The sequence below is a fragment of the Rhinoraja longicauda genome, chromosome 1 (genome assembly GCF_053455715.1).
Source record: "Rhinoraja longicauda isolate Sanriku21f chromosome 1, sRhiLon1.1, whole genome shotgun sequence".
Classification (NCBI taxonomy): Eukaryota; Metazoa; Chordata; class Chondrichthyes; order Rajiformes; family Arhynchobatidae; genus Rhinoraja; species Rhinoraja longicauda.
This window is the reverse complement of record NC_135953.1, coordinates 129171829-129194220: the sequence shown is the minus strand read 5'-3', so window position 1 is coordinate 129194220 and position 22392 is coordinate 129171829. Positions and strand designations below refer to the sequence as shown.

The window sequence follows — 22392 nt, the reverse complement described above, 5'->3', positions numbered from 1 at the left end:
GACCTACCAACCCATATATCTTTGGAATATGAAGTAAACCAGAGTACCCAGAGGAAAACCGACATGGTCACATGAAAAATACGCAAAATCCACACAGACAGCAACAAAAGTCAGGTTTAACTTCAGGGTGCTGAAGCACTGAGACAGCTGCTCCTTACAACGCCAGAGACCCGGGTTCGATCCTGACTTCAGGTACTGTCTGTATGAAGAAGGGTCTCGACCCAAAACGTCACCCATTCCTTCTCTCCCGAGATGCTGCCTGACCTGCTGAGTTACTCCAGCATTTTGTGAATAAATCGATTTGTACCAGTATCTGCAGTTATTTTCTTATACTGTCTGTATGACATTTGTATGTTCTCCTTGTGACCTGTGTGGGTTTTCTCCGGGACCTTCGATTCCCTTCCACATTCCAAAGATGTACAGGTTTGCAGGTTAATTGGCTTTGGTAAAAATTGTAAATTGCCCCTAGTGGGGGGGATCGCTGGCCGAAGGGTCTGTTTCCGTGCTGTATCTCTAAACTAAACTAAACCCATAATATTATTAGCGTTTGAAGTCTGGGTTTTACTTCAATCTATTGGAATTTATGGTCAAAGACACATTCGGATTCATTGTAATGCAATTAACAAGCAAGTCATGACGTTTTGTCATAGCTTATACCTTAAGAGATAAATCAATAAATATTGCACTTTGCATTAGTATGTAAATGAATTGTTTATTACAAGCCAATTGACATTATGGATGCGTATCTAAAGAATTAAGATCTCAAATGTAGGGAATGTGCTTTTTTTCCACATCCATTTGATTCAAGAATTACGGTTGGATAACTATCCACTATTTAAAGACGGTGACGGGTGATCTGGGAAATTATAAATAAAATAAGAATCATTATTAGACACAACAAGGGTTTTGTTGGAGTTAGGTATGCCAGGCTAACTTAATTGAATGTTTTTGAATAGATCGTGACACGACCGAATATGGGAATGCTCATGGATGTTATTTGTAGAAACTTCCAGAAGATAATTGATTAAGCCAGAGAATGAAGAATATGTGGAGTTCATTGCCACAGATGGCTGTGGAGGCCACGTCATTGAGTATTTTAAAGCACAGTTTGATAGGTGAGCAAGGATGTCAAAGGTTATGGGGAAATTTGCAGGAGAATGGGGTTGAGAGGGAAAAATAGATCTGGCACGATTGAAAGGTGGAGCAGAGACGATTGGCTGAATGGCCTAATTCTGCTCCTATGTCTTATTATCTTATGATCAAAGTCCCTTATGAGCAGTTTTTTTTAACTGAGCTTGACGCTCATGAAATTGGGAGCGTAGTATTGGCACACAAAGGAAAATCTCTGAAAGGCTGGAAGCAGAGTGTAAGGACAATGGGCAGATTTTCTAAATAGGTTAGATGTGACAAGTGGTGACCTGGAAGTGGCCACAACTATTTGCCGTTTTTATAAATCAGTGAACAGGAAGCGACGTAAGTAAACTAAAAACAAACTTCCCTTCCCCAGGCACTTTCCCCTCAACTGTAGGAGGTGCAACACCTGTCCTTACACCTCCTCTCTCACCACTATTCAGGGACCCTTCCAGGTGAGTCAGAGGTTTATATACCCCTCCTCCAACCTTTCCTCTTGCATTTGGTGATCTCAATGTGGTCTCCTCTACATTGGTGAGACCAAGTCTAGACGGGGCAACCGCTTCAGTGAACACTGGTGCTGTGTCGGCCATTTTAATTCCCCTTCCCATTCCTAAATAGATCTTTCTGTCCTTAGACTCCTCCACTGCCAGAGTAAGGCCACATGCAAAAGAGTAGAACAGTACCTAATTTTCCACTTGAGTAGTCTATGAAGTAACGACACGAACAGTTAATTCTCCAATTTGAGGTAACTTCCTCTTGCCCCCTCCTTCACACCCACCCAGCTATCTCCTTCCCCTCTACTGTACACATATTTATTTTACTCTCCTGTTCCTTTCCCTTTCTTCACTTCCTCCATCCGCTCTTCTCACTGCCCTCCCCATCCTGGGGTGCCCCGGCTTTTCTTCCACCCCTCTGTTCTCTTCTACCCAGTATTCCTCCCTCTGGTTCTACATTTCACTACCCACCTCCCTTCTTATCAGATTCCACCTTTTCACCTTCTCTGGCTCCAGCCTTGGTTTCTATCTCCACCCTTCTCTCCCTCTCCTGACTCATCAGCCACTCAACCCCATTTCCCCCTGGATCCATCTATCACTTGCTAGCTTTTGTCCCATCCCTTCCTCTCATCTCTTTCTATTGGTATCTCTCCTCTATTCCATCAGTCTGCGGTAAGGTTCTGACCCGAAACAATGTCTCTCCTTTTCCCTCTGTGGATGCTGCCCTACCCGCTGACCTATGGAGTTATATATTCATAGGGCTACAGCATGGGATCAATTGGTTTGGCTCACCATATCCAGCAGTTCATCCAGCAGTTTATTTTTTGCTCAAGATTCTGGCATCCCCAGTCTCTTAACATAGAAACACAGAAAATAGGTGCAGGAGTAGGCCATTTGGCCCTTCGAGTCAGCACCGCCATTCAATATGATCATGGCTGATCATCCAAAATCAGTACCCCGTTCCTGCTTTCTCCCCATATCCCTTGATTCCCTAAGGGCTACATGTAACTCTCACTTGACTCTCTCATGCGTTACCATAGAACCAAGGCTGTCTGATGTGCTCTTTCCAATATTTCCTGCTTTAATATCAGATTTCCAATAACTGTAGCTTTTTCTATATTTTCAAGCCACATACTAAGTTTTCCAAAAAATTGGCATCTTTGCAAATAGTAAGGAGGAAGCATTAAATTACAAAAACATGTATTCATTGATGAATTGGATAGGCAGATGTGCGGCAAATGGTCTTCAATATGGCTACGTTTGAAGCCTGTATATTTTCACCGGTTTGAAAAATGATCAAAATGACTGGATCAGTGCATTACTAAACAGTGAGAATCTGGCAATGGACTGTACGGTGGAAGAAGACTCCCGGGATATGCTACAGAGCTGAACGACTGGCGGACCGCTGAGAGCAACCCGATGGATGGACCGCTGAGAATAAAGAGGCACCCAGTGGTGGGGGGGGGGGGGAGCGCTGAGAACAAAGAGGGACCCAGTGGGGGGGGGGGCGCTGTCAACAAAGAGGGACCCAGTGGGGCGGGGGGGCGCTGTCAACAAAGAGGGACCCAGTGGGGGGGGGGGGGGGGGCACTGTCAACAAAGAGGGACCCAGTGGGGGGGGGGGGGGCGCTGTCAACAAAGAGGGACCCAGTGGGGGCGGGGCGCTGTCAACAAAGAGGGACCCAGTGGGGGGGGGGGGGGCGCTGAGAACAATGAGGGACCCAATGGGAGAGGGCCGCTGAGAAGAGGGACCCAGTGGGGGGGGAGGGGGGAAGGGGCTGCTGAGAGCAAAGAGGGACCCGCCGGGATCCATCGAGAGCCATCTCCTGGTGGGCCGCTGAGAACCAAGAGGGACCGCCGACAGGGGGCCACTGAGAACCAAGAGGGGCTCGGCGGGCCGCCTGCAGTTACATGCAGCGGCAAGCCTGGTTCACCTCTTCCAGAAGATAACCCTGTACTAAGAACTTTTAAAACGTTGTCTCCGGCTCTTTGTGTACTGCCTAGGGGAAGACTGCTGTATATTTTCACCGGATTGTATGCAAAAACAAAGAATTTCACTGTACCTAGGTACATGTGACCCGTAAAGTATCGTTGAATCATTGAAGTGGATAGTCATAACGGTTTGGAGGCCCATGAATATTAAAATCTCATTTTCGAGTATAGAAAATAATCAAAAAAACTATTAGAATGTCTTCCTTTACTTATGGAGTTGTAAAAGAAACAGAATATATAGGCCTGGATAGACGAAAGGCAAAGTATTATGAACTTTGAGGAAGAATCGATTGGCCTTAAAGGGAATTTAGCATAGACTCATCAGAATCTTATTGTGACTGCTTGGGTTAATTTAAATGTCTACTTAAGTAAACAAACGTGGAGCAGAAGCAATTTTGATCCCCAAATTCTACCATGATCAATTTTGCACCTCTGATTCTTTGCTTAAATTTGGAAATGTAAAATAATTGAAAAGTTGAAAATAAAGGGGAATAATAGAGAAGACACTTTTCTTGGGAAGAGTCCAATACAGGTCATGTTTAAGGAATGTAACTCCTGGGGATTGATTTGCTCATTTCTTGGCCCGGGCGGACATGGATTTGTGACTTTATTCTTTGGGAGCATTCCCAAGCTTCATTGCAGGTTCTAACTTGCTGCCTCCTGTCAGTTTGTTTAAGGTGCGTTACTGTAGAATAAGTGACTTTCAGCTTTCCGCCCTGTTGGTGAATTTTATGTTAGAAAATTACATATTTTCCCACTTATCTCCTGTCTTTAATAATTCTTCTCAGCAATAGCTGTTTTATTCCAGAGCAAAAAAAATGCAGTTGCTGGGAAGGTGCACCAAATCATTAGATGCTGGCAGCACTCAGCAGGTCAAACAGGATTTGTGCAGAGCAAAAGAGAATTCATAAGTTCATAAGTTTGTAGTTCATAATTGATAGCAGCAGAATTAGGCCATTCGGCCCATCAAGTCTACTCCACCATTCAATCATTTCTCCCTCCTAACCCTATTCTCCTACCTTCTCCCCATAACCCCTGGCACTCCTACTAATCAGGTTACGGGTTTCATCATGAGAACTGGAAAAGTGAGAAAACAAGCATGTTTTCAATTGTGGAAAAAGGGGAGGTGAAAGGAACCAAAGGAAAGTCTTTGATAGGATAAGATCAGAGTTGTAAAGGATCAGAAAAGTTGTAAGGGATAGAGGACAGAGGATATCTGAAATTGGTAAGTGTAAGTCCTGACAGCTGCAAATTATGCAGGTGGAATATGTTGCTTTCCCTGGTGTTTAAATTTGGCTTTATTTAAGCAATGCAGAAAGTCAGAGAGAGAGGGAGAGGGAGAGGGAGAGGGAGAGGGAGAGGGGGAGGGAGAGGGAGAGGGAGAGGGGGAGGGGGAGGGAGAGGGAGAGGGAGAGGGAGAGGGAGAGGGAGAGGGAGAGGGAGAGGGAGAGGGAGAGGGAGAGGGAGAGGGAGAGGGAGAGGGAGAGGGAGAGGGAGAGGGAGAGGGAGAGGGAGAGGGAGAGGGAGAGGGAGAGGGAGAGGGAGAGGGAGAGGGAGAGGGAGAGGGAGAGGGAGAGGGAGAGGGAGAGGGAGAGGGAGAGGGAGAGGGAGAAAGACGTGAGACCTAGGACCGGAGGGAGAATTAAAGTAACAGGCACAGGAAGCCCACGGTCACCATGGAGACCAAATGGAGGTGTTCTGTAAAGTGGTCACCCAATCTATATTTGATTTCTCCAATGATTGGTGTTCACTATTCGGAACAAAGTACAGAAGATTGGAAGAAATGCAAGCAAATAACTGCTTCACCTGGAAGGTTAATCTTGGTCTCTGCGTGGTGAGAAGGGAGGAGGTACAGGAGCAGATATTGCATTTCCTGTGGTCGCATGGGGGAATGGCTCAGAGAAGCTGTAGAAACAAAGAACGTCAACAAAGAACAGGCTGAAGAAGGGTCTATCCATGTTCTCCAGAGATGCTGCCTGACCTGCTGAGTATCTCTAGCACTTTGTATCCTTTTGTGAGAGGCTGGATGGTTGTTAGAGATGGAAGAGCAAAGCAAGAGAAGATTTATTTGAGAGAACATTTATTTGGGAATGTTGAAAGAGGAGGGGAGGGATATATATATCAAGTAGTGGAATCCCACTAAAGTTGTTGGAAATTATGGAGTGAAGGTTGGTGGGGTGGAAAGTGAGGACAAGGGAAATCTTTTTCTTGCTCTGGTTGAAAGTGAGGAAAATGAGAGCATTGACCTGAAATGTTAACTTTGCATATAAAAGTATACAAAGTTATGAGAGGCATAGATAGGATTGGTAGCCAGAATCTTTTTCCCAGGATGGAAATATTGCAGAGGAGAGGGCATAGCTTTAAGGGCCTGTCACACTTAGGCGATTTTAAGGCGACTGCCGGCGACTAGGCTGTTCACCGGGGTGTCGCGGGCATGATCGTGAGGAGTCTTCTGTGTGACATCAGATCTAGCAGCACAATATTTTTTTACCTAAAGATTGCATTGTTCTGTTTGTAGCTTTGAACTTACACTCTTACACAGGAAGCTCAATTTTCATCTATAATTGTCCACATTAACCAGGATGCATTTGGACAGGAAATACACCGGCTCTTAAGCCATTCTTGTAAACCGCTCATGGCCTAAATGATGAAAATATGCAATCTTGATATTCTGTCTGGTAGCATAACGTTTTTGTGCAGTAAGTTAACAAATTAAAAATAAATACCGTTGAGAAATTGGTTATTTGGTCCGCAGATTGCACAGTTATGTACATTTTACCTGGGCCATCTACGGTTATTGAAAAACATAAAGCTGAAGATGCTGGAAATCTGAAATAAAAACACTCAGCAGGTCAGTCAACATTTGTGGGGAGATGAACGGAATTAATATTTTGGGTGAAAGATGTATAACCTGAAACGTGAATTCTGTTTCTCTCACCATAGCTGCTGACCTGCTTGACCTGCTGAATATTTTGAGCAGTTTTTAAATTATTTCATAATCATGACACATGCAGATGCTGCTGGGATTTCACTGTGGCATCAACTAACATTGAGCTTGAGTTTAGTTTATTGTCACATGTAAAGTGAAAAACCTTTGCTGTCCGCTAACCAGTCAGCGGATAGACAATATATGATTACAATTGAGCCATCCACAATGTGCAGATACATGACAAAGGGAATAACGTGAATAACGTTTATAACGCAAGATAAAGTCCAGTAAAGTCCCATCTAAGGTAGTCCGCGGGTCTCCAATGTGGTAGATAGTAGTTCAGGATTGCTCTCTAGTTGTTGGTAGGATGGTTCACTTGCCTGATAACAGCTGGGAAGAAACTGTCCCTGAACCTGGAGGTGTGCGTTTTTGCACTTCTATACCTTTTGCCTGATGGGAGAGGGGAGACGAGGGAGTGGCTGGGGTGCATTTTGATGCGATGTCGCAAAATTATACGCTTACATAAAATGTGATCTTGAATATTGAAGCAAGCCTTCACAGGAAAGTTGAAGCTTCATGACATTCATGAAAGTTGAAGCTTCATGACTTTATCCTCCAGATAAAGTAGGCCTTCAATTTTTCATTATCAATGATCGCCCACTCCTCATTCTTTACCAGCATCCTGAACCCTATTAATGTGTGCTCACGAACGAGACTTTATTGGTTTATCTCATAGTCTGAGCTGATTTAGTTGTATATTTTTGAAAATCAAACCAGGTAACCTTTTTTCACTCTTTCAACAGACGGCCTACCTCGTCCTGTTATCCTCTGGGATGATTCCTTGCAAATGGCCGACAATGATACGCAGTCTACAGTCAAATTGGATTGGGTGTCCTACCAGCAATTACTAAAATGGAAGTGTTGGGTCCATGGCAAGGTTCCAAAGCCGGACTGGAGGTGTACGCATATTCACCACTATGAATGGTGCAAGCTAGCTCTTTTTGATTTTCTACTGCAGGTAAGATACAATTGCCTAGTGTTATGTTGTGTATCTTTTAATGTTATGTAGGGTTACCGCTCCATCCAGAAAGGCCATTGTTTATATTGGATGTTTGTCGGTGATAATTTCACCCATGTGCCTATGTCTTCCCTGGTTACTTTTTTTAATGAATCGGCTAAATGATATTATTCCTCAAAAAAGTATCTGCACACGTTCAACGTGCAAGGTCAATTTTATAGATCACATATTTTCTATCTTTCCATAGAAAGAGGCCATTCAGCCTACCAAGTCTATGCCTGCCCACAATCTCATTCCACCACCATATTCCCCTGTATCCTATTGTTCTGCTGCACATTATATGCATAATAGAATTTTGCAGTGCGAGGCCTTCACACAATCTAAGTATTTGTGCAACCTGATCGTTGTTTAATATACTTTATTTTGTACGTTCTCCCCGTGACCTGCGTGGGTTTTCTCCGAGATCTTCGGTTTTCTCCCACACTCCAAAGACGTACAGGTATGTAGGTTAATTGACTGGGTAAAATGTAAAAACAAATTGTCCCTAGTGTGTGTAGGATAGTGTTAATGTGCAGGGATCGCTGGGCGGCGCGGACTCGGCGGGCCGAAGGGCCTGTTTCCGCGCTGTATCTCTAAATCTAAAAATCTAAAATCTAAAATCCCACTGTTGAAATCGAAGGAAATATGGCAGTTGTCCTCATTGCAAGGAGGTGTGAGGTGAGGGTTGGCTGCCTGTTGTACGGCATTGAGGCCTGTGATCACTGGTTAGGAGTGGAGTGATGGTGATTTAGAGTCTGCAATAGACCTTGAGTGGGGTTATTAGTGGGTCGGGAATTGCAATTGATGGTTAAGGACACACTGAATGGGTGAAGAGCCCCATCAAGTGATCAGCGATTAAAAGTGAGGATCATGCCAGTTGATTACTGCCTCTGGAACTGGAGGAGGTGATTAAAGTGGGGTCATCAGATGATTTATCGGGGTGGTGCTGGGTGACTGGTTGCTTTGATACAAGGGTTGGAACTGCCACAGGGGAGATGGGGGACCTGAAGGAGGTCCAGTGATTAGCTTAACTTAAAGATAAGTCGTCTATGATGGGTTTCCTGTGCATGGATGAGACATATTTGTGGAGGTAAGTCTCACCCATACACAATTGCAGAGCAAGTAATGCCACGAAAACCTGGTTACGTTGAAAGTGGACATTAATATGACCTTGAAACAAGGAACTGCAAATGCTGGTTAACAAAATAAGATTGGGCAGGTTATCAGAGCACAGCTCCCTATGGCTCCAAGAAGATTAAGTTATCTGGACCATTTTAACTCTTCACTGGTTTGAGCAGGTGCATTAAAATAGCTCCTGCAAAACCTCTATTGAGTTCTATCCCAATGGATTGATTAATGAGAATGGGCTAACATTCTGCTTTTTCAATTGAGCAATGGGAAACACATTTATTGCCCAGTAATAAAAAGCACATTTGAACAGGTACACAGATAGGATGTGTTTAGAGGTATATGGGCCAAATGCAAGCAGGTGAGACTAGTGTAATTGGGGCATGTTGGTCATCGTGAGCAAGTTGGTGTGAGGGGCCTGGTTACATGTGGTATGACTCTATGACTCTAAACTATAGAGAATATAAAAAAGGACAAAAATGTTTAAAGTATTTTGTAAATTAATTGAGTAAGAACTCTGGTTAGACAAGTAACAAATGAGTTATGTGACAAGTTCTATTTAAGAAACAATAGATTTGCAGCCAGTGGAAGTCTGTGCAAAATGTTCCATTAATCAAGACTTCCTGCTTTTCAAGGCATATCATCCTTTCCCTTTCCTGATATTTCACAGGTCATAAATCCAAGTTGTGTTTTGGCTAAAACATATACTGTAAACCATTCCACTCAGCGTCGTCTAAAAGTATTTTATGAAGAGAATAAAAATCACATTAAGGTTAAATTCCACGTGGCTCTTTCGTATACATATTTGAGCTGGATTGCCAGGAATCTTTGGGTGGTAATTATCACCATTGAAAAATCCTTTGTCATTCCTTACTAATCAGCTGGATGATTCTGCTGGTTTAAACTTTGAATTCTAATCACTTCAGACAGTGGGACTTAACCAATAGTGAAAGGCCTGGATGGAGTGGATGTGGAGGGATGTTTCCACTAGTGGGCAAGTCTAGGACCTGAGACCACAGCCTCAGAATTAAAGGACGTTCCTTTAGTTAGGAAATGAGGAGGAATTTCTTTAGTCAGAGGGTGGTGAATCTATGGAACTCATTGCAATAGAAGGCTGTGGAGGCCAAGTCAATGGATATTTTAAAGTTTGAGATAGATAGATTCTTGATTAGAATGGGTGTCAGGGATTATGGGGAGAAGGCAGGAGAATGGGGTTAAGGGGGAAATATAGATCATCCATGATTGTCACGTGTGCAGAGAAACAGTGAATACCAGTCAAATCATCCTAGACATGAGTACAATTAAAGAACTGTAGAAGCTGGTTAATACATGAAAGGATATAAAGTGCTGGAGTAACTTAGTGGATCAGGCAGAATGGCGCCTATCCATGTTCTCCAGGGATGCTGCTTATCATGCAGAGGTACTCCAGCACTTTGTATCCTTTGCGTCCTGATGAGTACAATAGATCCTCCTTAGGAACTGCACGCAGACAGTTACCATGTTCCGGCACAATCTTGCAACTCTGAAGAAGTCCAATCTTGGGAGTCTTTTAAAAGCCCGTGATTAGAGTTCAGGACCAGCGTGTTCCTGTGAGGATGAAGGATAACGATGGCAAAGGTTTGGAACTTTGGATGACAAGAAATATTGTAAGTTTAGTCGAAAAGAAAAAATGAAGCATAAGTCAGATTTTGAAAGCAGAAATTAGATAAGGCCCTTGTGGAATATGTAGGAAGTTGGAAAGAATTTAAACAAGAGAGTAGCTGGGCTAAAAGGGGCCGCAAAATATTATTGGTTACCAAAATTGAGGAGAATGTCATGGATTTTTATTGCTATATTTGGAACGTGAGGGTAGCTTGGGGAAAGGGCAGCTCATCCAAGGACAAAGGAGACGATTTATGTGTGGAGCCAGAGGAAGTAGGGAGGTCATCAGTGAATACTTTGATTGGTATTCATCAAAGAGAATTACATTAATGATGCTGAGATTAAGGAGGGGGATGTTGATATTCAAGAGCATATTATTTTTTTGAAAAAACGGAAACAGTTTGGCAACTTGCAAAGCATCAAAAAGATGTTTCCAGGGCTTGATGAGAACTATGCCGAGACACTGAGGGAGGCAAGGAAGGAGGTTTCTGGGACCTTGATAGAGATCATTGTATCCTCTTTAGCCGCTGGTGAGGTGCTTTATTTGTGTGCTTTATTTGTATGCATATTATACATGAGTACGATCAAGCTATACACAAGTACAACAGGTAATGCAAAGAGAAAAAAATACATGAGTGTCCAACATGGTGTTCAGCATTATATCATTAAAATGATAGAAAAAGTGCTGGTTAAAAAAAGTGCAAGGACTGCAATGAGGTAGGTTGGGTAATTGGGACAATACCTCAGCTTATAAGCTGCATTTATCTACTGCATTTGGTACTCAAGATGTGACCTCCTTTATATTGGTGTGACCAAACATAGACCGGGCTATGGCGAGTCCGAAAACTTGTTGGTTGTAGAAGAAGTTTATTGCAGCCGCAATATTCGAATACAAAGTTAAACAACAAGGTAAAGGACAACCATCAAAAACTTACTGTCTTCTTCGAAGACTTCGCCGAACTAACTATTTCGGGCGCCAAAAGCGCACATGACAACGCTGGCCAATCAGCGATGTCGCTCTCTGGACCAATCCCTACGGTCGCGCTCACACGTGACCTTGCTGGCCAATCTGAGGGTTCGACGACCCGGACCATTCTCTATGGTCGCTACAGGGCAATCATTTACGAAACAGTTGTGATCATTGTGCCAAGATCTGGTGGATCTATCAGTTGCTAACCTTTTTAACTCCCCGTCCCATTCCCATACCATCCTTTCTGTTCTGGGTCTCCTCCATTGCCAGAGTGAGGCCACACACAAACCAGAGTAACAGCGCCTCATATTCTGCTTGGGTAACTTACAACTCAATGGTATGAACATTGAATTCGCCAATTTTAGGTAACTAACCAACAGCCCCCTTCCCTCTTTTTTTCCCCTCCTCTCTTCCCTGTGCCCTTCCAAGATGTGCACCCATTTCTGCTATTGCTCTGTCCCCTTTGCTCTTCCCTGGTCCTCTTCTGTATCTCTTCTTCTGGCTTCTCTTCACTTCTTTGCATTTTGTTTCCTTTTCACCATCTGGCCTTTGTCCGCCGATCTGCCAATCACCCCCACTCATCTGTATCCACCTATCACTTACCTGGAGTATCACTTACCTGGTTTTTATCCCATGCCCTCCTGTCTTCCAGCTTTCTTCTTTCCCTACAAACAGTCTGAAGAAGGTCCAGACCTGCAATTTTGCCTGTCCATTCTCTCCACAGATGCTGCCTGACCCGTTGAGTTACTCCAGCGCCGTGTACTTTTTGCACAAGACCGCAGTTCCTCCTATTTGTTTTGTTTTTTGTTCTGCATTTACAGTTTGATACTATTATATTTTCAACATAATCTCAGGGAAGCTTTCTCTTTCAGGTATATAATCGACTTGACAGAAATTGCTGTGGATTTCGACCGAGAAAAGAAGATACTTGTGCTCAAAATGGCCTGAAAATGAAATGTGACAATCAGAACAACATCAGCTTGTTTCACATTTTGCACAGAGATCGTGATCCACGGCATTTGGTCTTCATTGACAATAAGGGCTTCTTTGACAGAAATGAAGATAACTTGAATTTTAAAGTATTGCAAGGAATAACTGAGTGAGTATCTATTTAGAATGGGATTCAAATCACAGCAGGATGTTATGCTATGTTGAGACCCAATAAACACACTATCGTGATCCTGTTATGAGACAAGCCATGAAGAGTATCTCTCTTCACTCTTCTTTCTTTTAGATTACCATCCATGTAGCAAAACACAAAAGTAATGAGGAGATGGAAACATAAAATACACAAGTATGAACAAGTGTTTCATTTTCATTCAGTCTAGCAGATTTCATTCTTGACTAAGAAATCCCAGCCGATTGAAGGTATTAAAAGGAGAAGTAAAGGACAATTATTATATTGCATGGCCATCAGTCTGAAGAAGGGTCTCACTCAAAATGTCACCTATCCATGTTCTCCAGGAATGTTGCCTGACCTGTTGAGTTACTCCAGCACTTTGTATCCTTTTGTGTATTACTCAGCATCTGCAGTTCTTTCGTTTCTTCAGCAGTTTTTGGTTTACTTTTAATTTTCGTTATAATAAGCCAGTACAACTGAAAAGGCTGTTAGGAATTTAACCGGGCTATTGGCAGAGCATTACTGGTGGTTTAAGTCCTATGTTAGGACCTCCTTTCCTGAAGAACACCAGTGCCCGGCTGTGATTATGTATTGTGGAAACTTGAAAGTCAAGTTTCAAGTTTTATTTCAGATTATTCAATTAACCAAATCTAAATTCACCAGCTGCATTCTCTCAGCAATGGAGGTCATTGCAGTAGCCTTCTGTGCATTGCAGAACCAAGAGAAACAATCCTATTCCCTTTCCAGAGCTTCCCCAAATTACTGCAGGATGCAGCTGTTGGGTTCCAATATTGGAAAGAGATCTGACAGGATTTAGTTTAGAGACACGACGTGAAAACAGGTCATTTGGTCCACCGAGTCCACGCTGACAATTGATCACCCACACACTAGTTCCACGTTATCCCACTTTTGCATTCTACGCATTATGGGCATATTACACAAAATGCTGTAGTAACTCAGCCGACTCAATCATTCTGAAGAAGGGTCCTGACGTCACGTATCCATGTTCTCCAGCGATGCTGCCTAGCCTGCTGATTTATTCCAGCACTTTGTGGCCAGATGATACATTTGCATCATCTGCAGTTCTTTGTTTTAACTACACCCAATAAATAACCTTCCTTGGTTAGAGCGGACAATTGGAAATAACGGACACCACTCCCCCCTACCCCTACCCCCCCCCCCCCCTCCCGATGGTCCGTTATAATGAAGGTTTACTGCACTAAACATAAATACAATCAATCCAGGTACAAAGGTTAAGTGAAGATAGTTAATGGCAGACAGGGAAGGGAAATAGTAAATAGCACAGCGGGAGGTTTTTGGTCAAAGTTCAATATTTCAAAATTATACTTGAGTCATTTGGGCATAAAACAATATTCTCAATGTACCTCATCCAAGCCAAGTTATGTACTCTCCTGGGAAAGAAATAATGCAAAATGGAATGTGTTTAGGTCCATGCTCAAAATAAAATAACCCATTGAGCATTATGAAATCGGTAGATTGTCCATAATATACGATTTTTAGCTGGCATGCAATAGCCCACATGGTTATGAAATATATAAATCTTCCATATCAATTAGGATAAACTCTTTTTGCAATTTGAATACAGTATGTAGGCTCCTTAAAGTTCTAAATATAAGGAGAATTCAGCCACAGAATCATGATTCCCAGGGTCATGCTGTAGAGTTTGACTGTTACCAGATACTTACAGTGGAGAAAGACAGGAGGACAGAGGATCTCGCGGTAGTCACTGACTGGAAGTGTCTTGAGAGTAGTCAGTATTAAGGTCACAGAGATGCTGAAGGTCCTGTGCATATGAAGGTAGACAAATCTCCCGAGCCTGATTAGATATATCCAAGGACACTTTGGGTAGCTGGAGAGGAAATTGCAGGAGCCCTTGGGAAAATGTATGAGTCGTTGTTAAATATAGGCGAGATGCCGGAAGACTGGAGGGAGGCAAATGTTGTGCTTCTATTCAAGAAGGGCTACAGAGAAAAGGCTGGGAACTACAGGCCAACGAGCTAAACATCTGTGATTGGAAAGTGTTCTGAGGGATAGGATATACATGCGCTTAGATGGACAAGGGCTGATTTGGGACAGTCAACATGGTTTTGTACGTGGGAGGACTTGTCTCATGAATCTGATTGAGTTTTTTGATGATGTGACCAAAAAGGTCAATGACAGCAGAGATGTAGGCATTGGATACATGGATTTTAGTATGACATTTGACAAGGTCCGCATGGTAGGCCGCTCTGGAAGTCCGGATCCCATGGGATTCAAGGAGAGATAGCTGAATGGATAGAAAATTGGCTTCATTGAAAGAAGCAAAGGGTGATGGTGGAAGGTTGCTTTTCGGACTGGAGGCCTGTGACTAGTAGTTTGCCTCAGGGTGATGGTGGAAGGTTGCTTTTCGGACTGGAGGCCTGTGACTAGTGGTGTGCCTCAGGGTTCGGGCCCATTGTTGTTGTGTCATATACATCAATGATTTGGATGAAAACATACAGAGCATGGTTAGCAAGTTTGCAGACGACACAAAAGTGGGTGGTATTGCAGATAGTGACGATGATTATCAGAAATTGCAGCAGGATCTTGACTGGTTGGTGAGGTGGGCTGAGGAATGGTTGATGGAATTTAGTTCAGAGAAATGTGAGGTGTTGCATTTTGGGAGCACTAACATGGGCAGTACCTACACAGTGAATGGTAGGGCTCTGGGTAGTGTTGTAGAGCAGAGCGATCTAGGAGTACAGGTACACAGTTCATTGAAAGTGGCATCACAAGTAAATAGGGTGGTCAAAAAGGCTTTTGGAACATTGGTCTTCATCAATCAGAGCATTGTATAGAAGTTGGGAGGTCATGTTGCAGTTGTATAAGATGTTGGTGAGGCCGCATTTAGAGTATTGTGTTCCGTTTTGGGCACCATGTTATAGGAAAGATGTTGTCAAGCTGGAAAAGGTGCAGAGAGGATTTACAAGGATGTTTCCAGGATTTGAGGGTCTGAGCTATAGCGAGAGGTTGAGCAGGCTAGGACTATTCCTTGGAGCACAGGAGGAATGAGCGGGGATCTTTTAGAGGTATACAAAATCATGAGAGGAATAGATCGGGTAGACGCACAGTGTCTCTTTGCCCAGAGTAGCGGAATCGAGAACCAGAAGGCATAGGTTTACATTGAGGGGGGAAAGGTTTAATAGGAACACGAGGGGAAACTTTTTCACACAAAGGGTGGTAGGTTTATGGAGCGAGCTGCCGGAGGAAATATACACCTGATGATTTTATAAATCTCAATAAGATCACCACTCAGCCTCTGAAACTCCATGGAAAAAAGACCCAATCTACCCAGCCTCTCTGACCCGATAACATCTTCATAAAGCTTTTTTGCACCCTTTCCAGTTTAATGACATCTTTCCCATAACTGGGCAGCCAGATGTGTACAATACTCCACATGTGTCTTTACCAATGTCTTGCGCAACTTTAATATAATGTCCCTATATCTATATACCATTTGGCAGGAAGAAAAGACACAAAGTGTTGGAGTAACTCAGCAGGTTAGGTGGCAACCCTGCAGAACGTAGGTGATATTTCGAGTTGGGACCCTTCTTCAGACTCACTTACTTGGTTTTGACCCACCCTCACCTCCCTTTTCCAGCATTCTCTCTCCTCCTGCAATCAATCTGAAGAAGGGTCCTGACCCCAAACCTCACCTATCCATTCCTTACACAGATGCTGCCCGACCTGCTGAGTTTCTCCAGCACTTTGTGTTTTGCTCAGGATTCCATCATCTGCAGTTCCTTGAATCTCCATGTTCCAACTCCTATATTCAACATCTCAATTGTTGAAGACAAGCATGACAAACGCATTCTTCATCCTTCACCCTTTCCACTTGAGTCACACTTTCATGGAACCATGCACCTGTACCCTTGGACTCTCTGTTCTGCAGCACTCTGCTTTACTACCCTGGTTTGTCTTACAAACATGCAACACATTGTATCTATCTTAATTAAATGTAATCTGCCCTCCCTTATCCATGCTACGGTAAATGATCGAATGCAAAAATTCTTGCAAGAATTACATCCTAAAGATTGCACAGCTTCAAAGAAAGATTTTAATTCTGCGGCACGGTAGCGCAGCGGTAGAGTTGCTGCTTTACAGCGAATGCAGCGCCGGAGACACAGGTTCGATCCTGACTACGGGTGCTGCACTGTAAGGAGTTTGTACGTTCTCCCCGTGACCTGCGTGGGTTTTCTCCGAGATCTTCGGTTTCCTCCCACACTCCAAAGACGTACAGGTATGTAGGTTAATTGGCTGGGTAAATGTAAAAATTGTCCCTAGTGGGTGTAGGATAGTGTTAATGTACCGGGATCACTGGGCGGCACGGACTTGGAGGGCCGAAAAGGCCTGTTTCCGGCTGTAGATATATGATATGATATGATATGATAAATAAATGACTTTGGGGGGAAAAAAAACAAAACAATTTTGAGTAAAATTGGTCTTTGGATCATTCATTGGATCATTGGGTTAGCATGATCAAAGCTTCATTTCTCTGCCAAGAATTTTCATTGTAATTTGTTGGAGGCTGGTTATCCAGTTGGCCATGGTGATGGTAGGACAGACAGTGTTGGGTACAAACAACAGTGATTTGGATAATTTGGCTTGGTGAACAGTGAGGAAGGCACTAAAGATGCAATGCCAAGATGTGGCAAACTCCCAACGAAAGCTTTTATGCAGCTTGGAAATATGATCATGGAAATCTAGGTGGCAAATTGAGCTTGTTTCGTAAGGAGGGCAACTATTTTCTTATTTACATTAATGCACATGAATGAGTCGAGAAGAAGGGTCTCGACCCGAAACGTCACCTATTCCTTTTCTCCAGAGTTGCTGTCTGACCCGATGAGTTACCCCAGCATTTTGTATCTAGTTTTGGTGTAAACCAGCATCTGTAGGTCCTTCCAACACATTCAAAATACAACATGGTTTACTTCCTTATAATATGTGCAGGAAGAAGGCTGTGAACAGCACATAAGGTCTTTTGTGATATTTCCACAGATTTCCAGAATCTGCCCTATCCATCCTGAAGAACGGACTTCTCAGAGAGAGACTTCTTCAGTCCTTGTTCCTTGACAAACTTTACTGGGAGAGCCAGGGAGGTCGCAGGGGAATCGAGAAGCTGATTGATGTGATTGAAAGGAGGGCGACTATTTTTCTTACTTACATTAATGCACATGGACTCAAGGTGCTACCTATGAATGAGTAATTGCACGATTGATAAGTATCCTGTGAAGCATCAACTATTGACAAAAGAGGTTATTCCTCAATGCTTTATTCTTGACATCAATTTTCTGTATTAATTTCTAGACATATAAAATCTATTCTAGATTTACGTTTTGTTATTGAAAGATAAAATGAATAATTAAAAGGCAGGAAAGATGTCTGTAACAAAAAAAAAATACTGCCAACCAAAGTACTTAAAGAACAGTAATTTTGAATGGAGCACTTTTTGTAAAAAATACTTCGCCATTAGACACTGACGAGGCAGAATAATCAAAGTTTGATAGGTTTTTGTCATTTTTGCCTGCCTGAGAACACATAGACTCTTATATAAAGCAAAGATACTTTTAAATATCTATATATTTTAATGTACCAAGAATCTGACTACTGTACTCAAATGCAACGTCTGAATATTTCAGTATAGTTTATTTTAAAGCTATTTTCTGTAATATAAAATGAAGCTACTCACATGATGGACCAGACTTTTATCAAAATCATTTTAATTCTTCCATAACATGCATTTATTTATTTTACCTACACACTGTTTTGAGATTGTGAGTTCTGAAAAGACCCGCTGGAATGCACAAAGTATTCCTTATTTGTGATTCACAGTGGGCTGGTCAGAGTGGAGACCTGGCTCGTGATCTCTGCACACAAATAAAGAAGCAAAAACAAAATGTCTTCAATTTGTTCATAAGTAGCAAACATTGCTGACAATGCCAGTATTTATTATCCATAACCATTCAACCAGTTGGGCATTACGGGGCTGGCAAAGAAGAGGGCCATTCAATCCGCAAGTGAAGCCGCAGAGAAAGGCACTAGATGGCTTTGGATTAAGAGGGCTGATCCGTGGGCGGTTGCTGCTGGGACGCAAGTCGGGGCCTGATCAACCCCGGCTGGGTCGCCTGGGCGAGGGTGTCTGATGTTGTGAGACCCGAAACACCCCATGACCCCAGGTCACATCACTGAGGATGCGTCCCAGTGCATCCCGAAGATGTATCTTGCACATATAGCCAATAGAATGGTAGTGGTCCCAAAATATTTTCCCTCTGACTGATCAGTCACTTGCCCTGCACAATTCCCCACAAGTTGGTCAAGCTTTGCCCTCTCTCTTGTAGGGCCCACTACATGTTGCCTGAAAAAACGCACCTGAACACACTTGATAAATTCCACCCCAACTAAGCCCTTGGCACTCTGGCAGTCCCAGTACCAGGAAAAATTAAAAATCCTCTATTATGACAACCCTATTAGTCTCACAGCTATTAGTCTGCAATGTCCTGGCATATTTGTTCCTCTGAGTCCCAATGACTATTGTGAGCCTAAAGTGAAATCCCAGCAAGATGATCATCCCCTTTTTATTCCTCACCCCCAACCATATGGCCCCGATTTCTTTCCCTATTATCATATCAGACTACTGCCGTGATGTTCTCCTTAATAAGTAACACTACACCTCTACCTCTTTTATGCCCCCACCACCTCACCTGTAACACCTGTAAGCTAGAACATTAAGCTGCTAGTCCTGTCCCTCCCTGAGCCGGGTTGCTGTGATAGTTATAATATCCCAGTCGCCCGTAACCATCCATATCCTGAGTTCATTCGCTTTACCTATCAGGCCTTTGGCATTAAAACAAATACAATTTAACCCATTCGTCTTTCTGCACTTCCTGAGGTACTTCTGCCTATTCTATCTACTGAACTTGATGTTTTTGACTTCTGTATTGCCGTCCAACTGCCTCACTACTACATCGGATCCCACCCGGTCCCAATCTAGCTTAGAACCTCCCGAGTAACACAAGTACACCTGGCTGCCTGATGATGGTTCCCTGCCATTTCAGGAGTAACCCACCCCTCTTGTACACGTCTCCTCTGCCCCTGGCAATGGATATGAAGCAGAAAGGCAGGTAGAGTCATAGAGTGATACAATGTGGAAACAGGCCCTTTGGCCCAACTTGCCCACACCGGCCAACATGTCTCAGCTACACGTGCCCGTGTTTGGTCCTTATCCCTCCAAAGCTGTCCTATCCATGTACTTGTCTAACTGTTTCTTAAAATTTGGGATAGAAATCAGACTGATTCTTTTGAGAAGGTAACTAATAAAATTGATGAAGGTTGGGTAATAAACATGCTTTAAATAGACTTTAGCAAGGCTTGACAAAGTCCTGCATTGTAGACTCATCCGACAGGTTAGGGTAACAGGTGTAATCAATGATGTGCCACAGGAATTGATGCTGGGATAATAGTCATTTTTCCAAAATATAAATAACTTGGATAAAAATGTAGATTGACTGATTAGTAAGTTTGCTGACTAACAAAAATTGATTGAGTAGTTGATAGTGAAGAAGCTTGTGGAAGAATATAAAAGAATGTAGATCAATGGGAAAGTTGGGTAAAACAGTGGCAGATGAAATTTAATCTAGATAAGAATGAGGTTATGCATACAGGTTCAATAAAAATCTTGCCTGCAGCAACATCACAGGAATATACACTCAGTCAAACATACAAAACATATGTAAGATATGTAAATTATACATAAAATTCTGCAGGACAAAAAAAAGAAATTTGCACATCAGTGCAAAACAATTAGAATAAAAACAAGACCATGGTGGCGCAAAACAGCTAAATTCACATCATAATTATGATTTTATAGTGCTTACATATCATCACACTACATTATCTAAGCAGCAGAGTTTTCACACGGTGAAAGACATAGCTCGTCAAATTGTGAGGAACCCTTGCAATGAATTTCAGAAAAAGTCCACCTCTGGATATTTAAGAACATGTATGTGACATTTTCTTTTATTGCAAATAACAGTGGCACATCTGGTGGACCTGCTGTCTCACAGGGCTAGAGTCCTGGGCTTGATCCTGACCTTATCGCTGACTGTTTGCACATTTCCTCTGTGATTATGTGAGCTTCCTCCGGATGCTCTGGTTTCCCCTCACATCCAAAAGGCGTGCAAATTTGTAGGTTAATTGGCCTCTGTAAAAATTGCTATCGAGTCTCAGGTGGTTCTCGTAGCAATTCCATCATTCCCCAATTTATAGGAACGAATGTGTTAACATATGATGAGCATTTGACGGCACTGGGCCTGTACTCGCTGGAGTTTAGGATGAGGGGGACCTCTTTGAAACGTTGAGGTCCCTTTTCCCCTCACTGTCCTTCGGGCCACACCGCTCATCATGAACTGTGATTAGTCCTCCCAAAGTGTATCACTGTGAACTGATCAGCATTAAAGGCTATTTGCCACTGCTCCATCCATGGCATAGTTGGAGCATAATGATAAATATTATTTTGTAGCGTATGATCATCTTCCTCACTATCAAAAACTCTGTCCATATTTGTGTCATTTTTAAACTTACTATTCATACATCTGACATTCATATCCCAAGTAATTTAACATATATAACAAACGAAATTGCTGAGCATTTGGATAGCAGTAACGGGATCGTTCCGAGTCAGCATGGATTTACGAAGGGGAAATCATGCTTGACAAATCTACTGGAATTTTTTGAGGATGTAACTAGGAAAATTGACAAGGGAGAGTCAGTGGATGTGGTGTACCTCGACTTTCAGAAAGCCTTCGACAAGGTCCCACATAGGAGATTAGTGGGCAAAATTAGGGCACATGGTATTGGGGGTAGGGTACTGACATGGATAGAAAATTGGTTAACAGACAGAAAGCAAAGAGTGGGGATAAATGGGTCCCTTTCGGAATGGCAGGCAGTGACCAGTGGGGTATCGCAAGGTTCGGTGCTGGGACCCCAGCTATTTACGATATACATTAATGACTTAGACGAAGGGATTAAAAGTACCATTAGCAAATTTGCAGATGATACTAAGTTGGGGGGTAGTGTGAATTGTGAGGAAGATGCAATAAGGCTGCAGGGTGACCTGGACAGGTTGTGTGAGTGGGCGGATACATGGCAGATGCAGTTTAATGTAGATAAGTGTGAGGTTATTCACTTTGGAAGTAAGAATAGAAAGGCAGATTATTATCTGAATGGTGTCAAGTTAGGAGGAGGGGGAGTTCAACGAGATCTGGGTGTCCTAGTGCATCAGTCAATGAAAGGAAGCATGCAGGTTCAGCAGGCAGTGAAGAAAGCCAATGGAATGTTGGCCTTCGTAACAAGAGGAGTTGAGTATAGGAGCAAAGAGGTCCTTCTACAGTTGTACCGGGCCCTGGTGAGACCGCACCTGGAGTACTGTGTGCAGTTTTGGTCTCCAAATTTGAGGAAGGATATTCTTGCTATGGAGGGCGTGCAGCGTAGGTTCACTAGATTAATTCCCGGAATGGCGGGACTGTCGTATGTTGAAAGGCTGGAGCGATTGGGCTTGTATACACTGGAATTTAGAAGGATGAGGGGGGATCTTATTGAAACATATAAGATAATTAGGGGATTGGACACATTAGAGGCAGATAACATGTTCCCAATGTTGGGGGAGTCCAGAACAAGGGGCCACAGTTTGAGAATAAGGGGTAGGCCATTTAGAACGGAGATGAGGAAGAACTTTTTCAGTCAGAGGGTGGTGAAGGTGTGGAATTCTCTGCCTCAGAAGGCAGTGGAGGCCAGTTCGTTGGATGCTTTCAAGAGAGAGCTGGATAGAGCTCTTAAGGATAGCGGAGTGAGGGGGTATGGGGAGAAGGCAGGAACGGGGTACTGATTGATA

General features: G+C 43.0%; 1 protein-coding gene across 1 annotated transcript in view; it reads left to right on the top strand.

The window, feature by feature from the left end:
• gask1b (golgi associated kinase 1B) overlaps positions 1 to 18198 on the top strand; it is a 46172-nt gene extending 27974 nt beyond the window's left edge. Inside the window, exons 2-4 of the mRNA XM_078412655.1 lie at positions 7352 to 7566; positions 12217 to 12443; positions 17502 to 18198. Of these exons, the coding sequence (XP_078268781.1) occupies positions 7352 to 7566; positions 12217 to 12443; positions 17502 to 17709 (650 nt within the window). The 3' untranslated portion in view covers positions 17710 to 18198. The remainder of the gene's footprint in view (positions 1 to 7351; positions 7567 to 12216; positions 12444 to 17501) is intronic.
• Positions 18199 to 22392: the final 4194 nt, after the last annotated feature.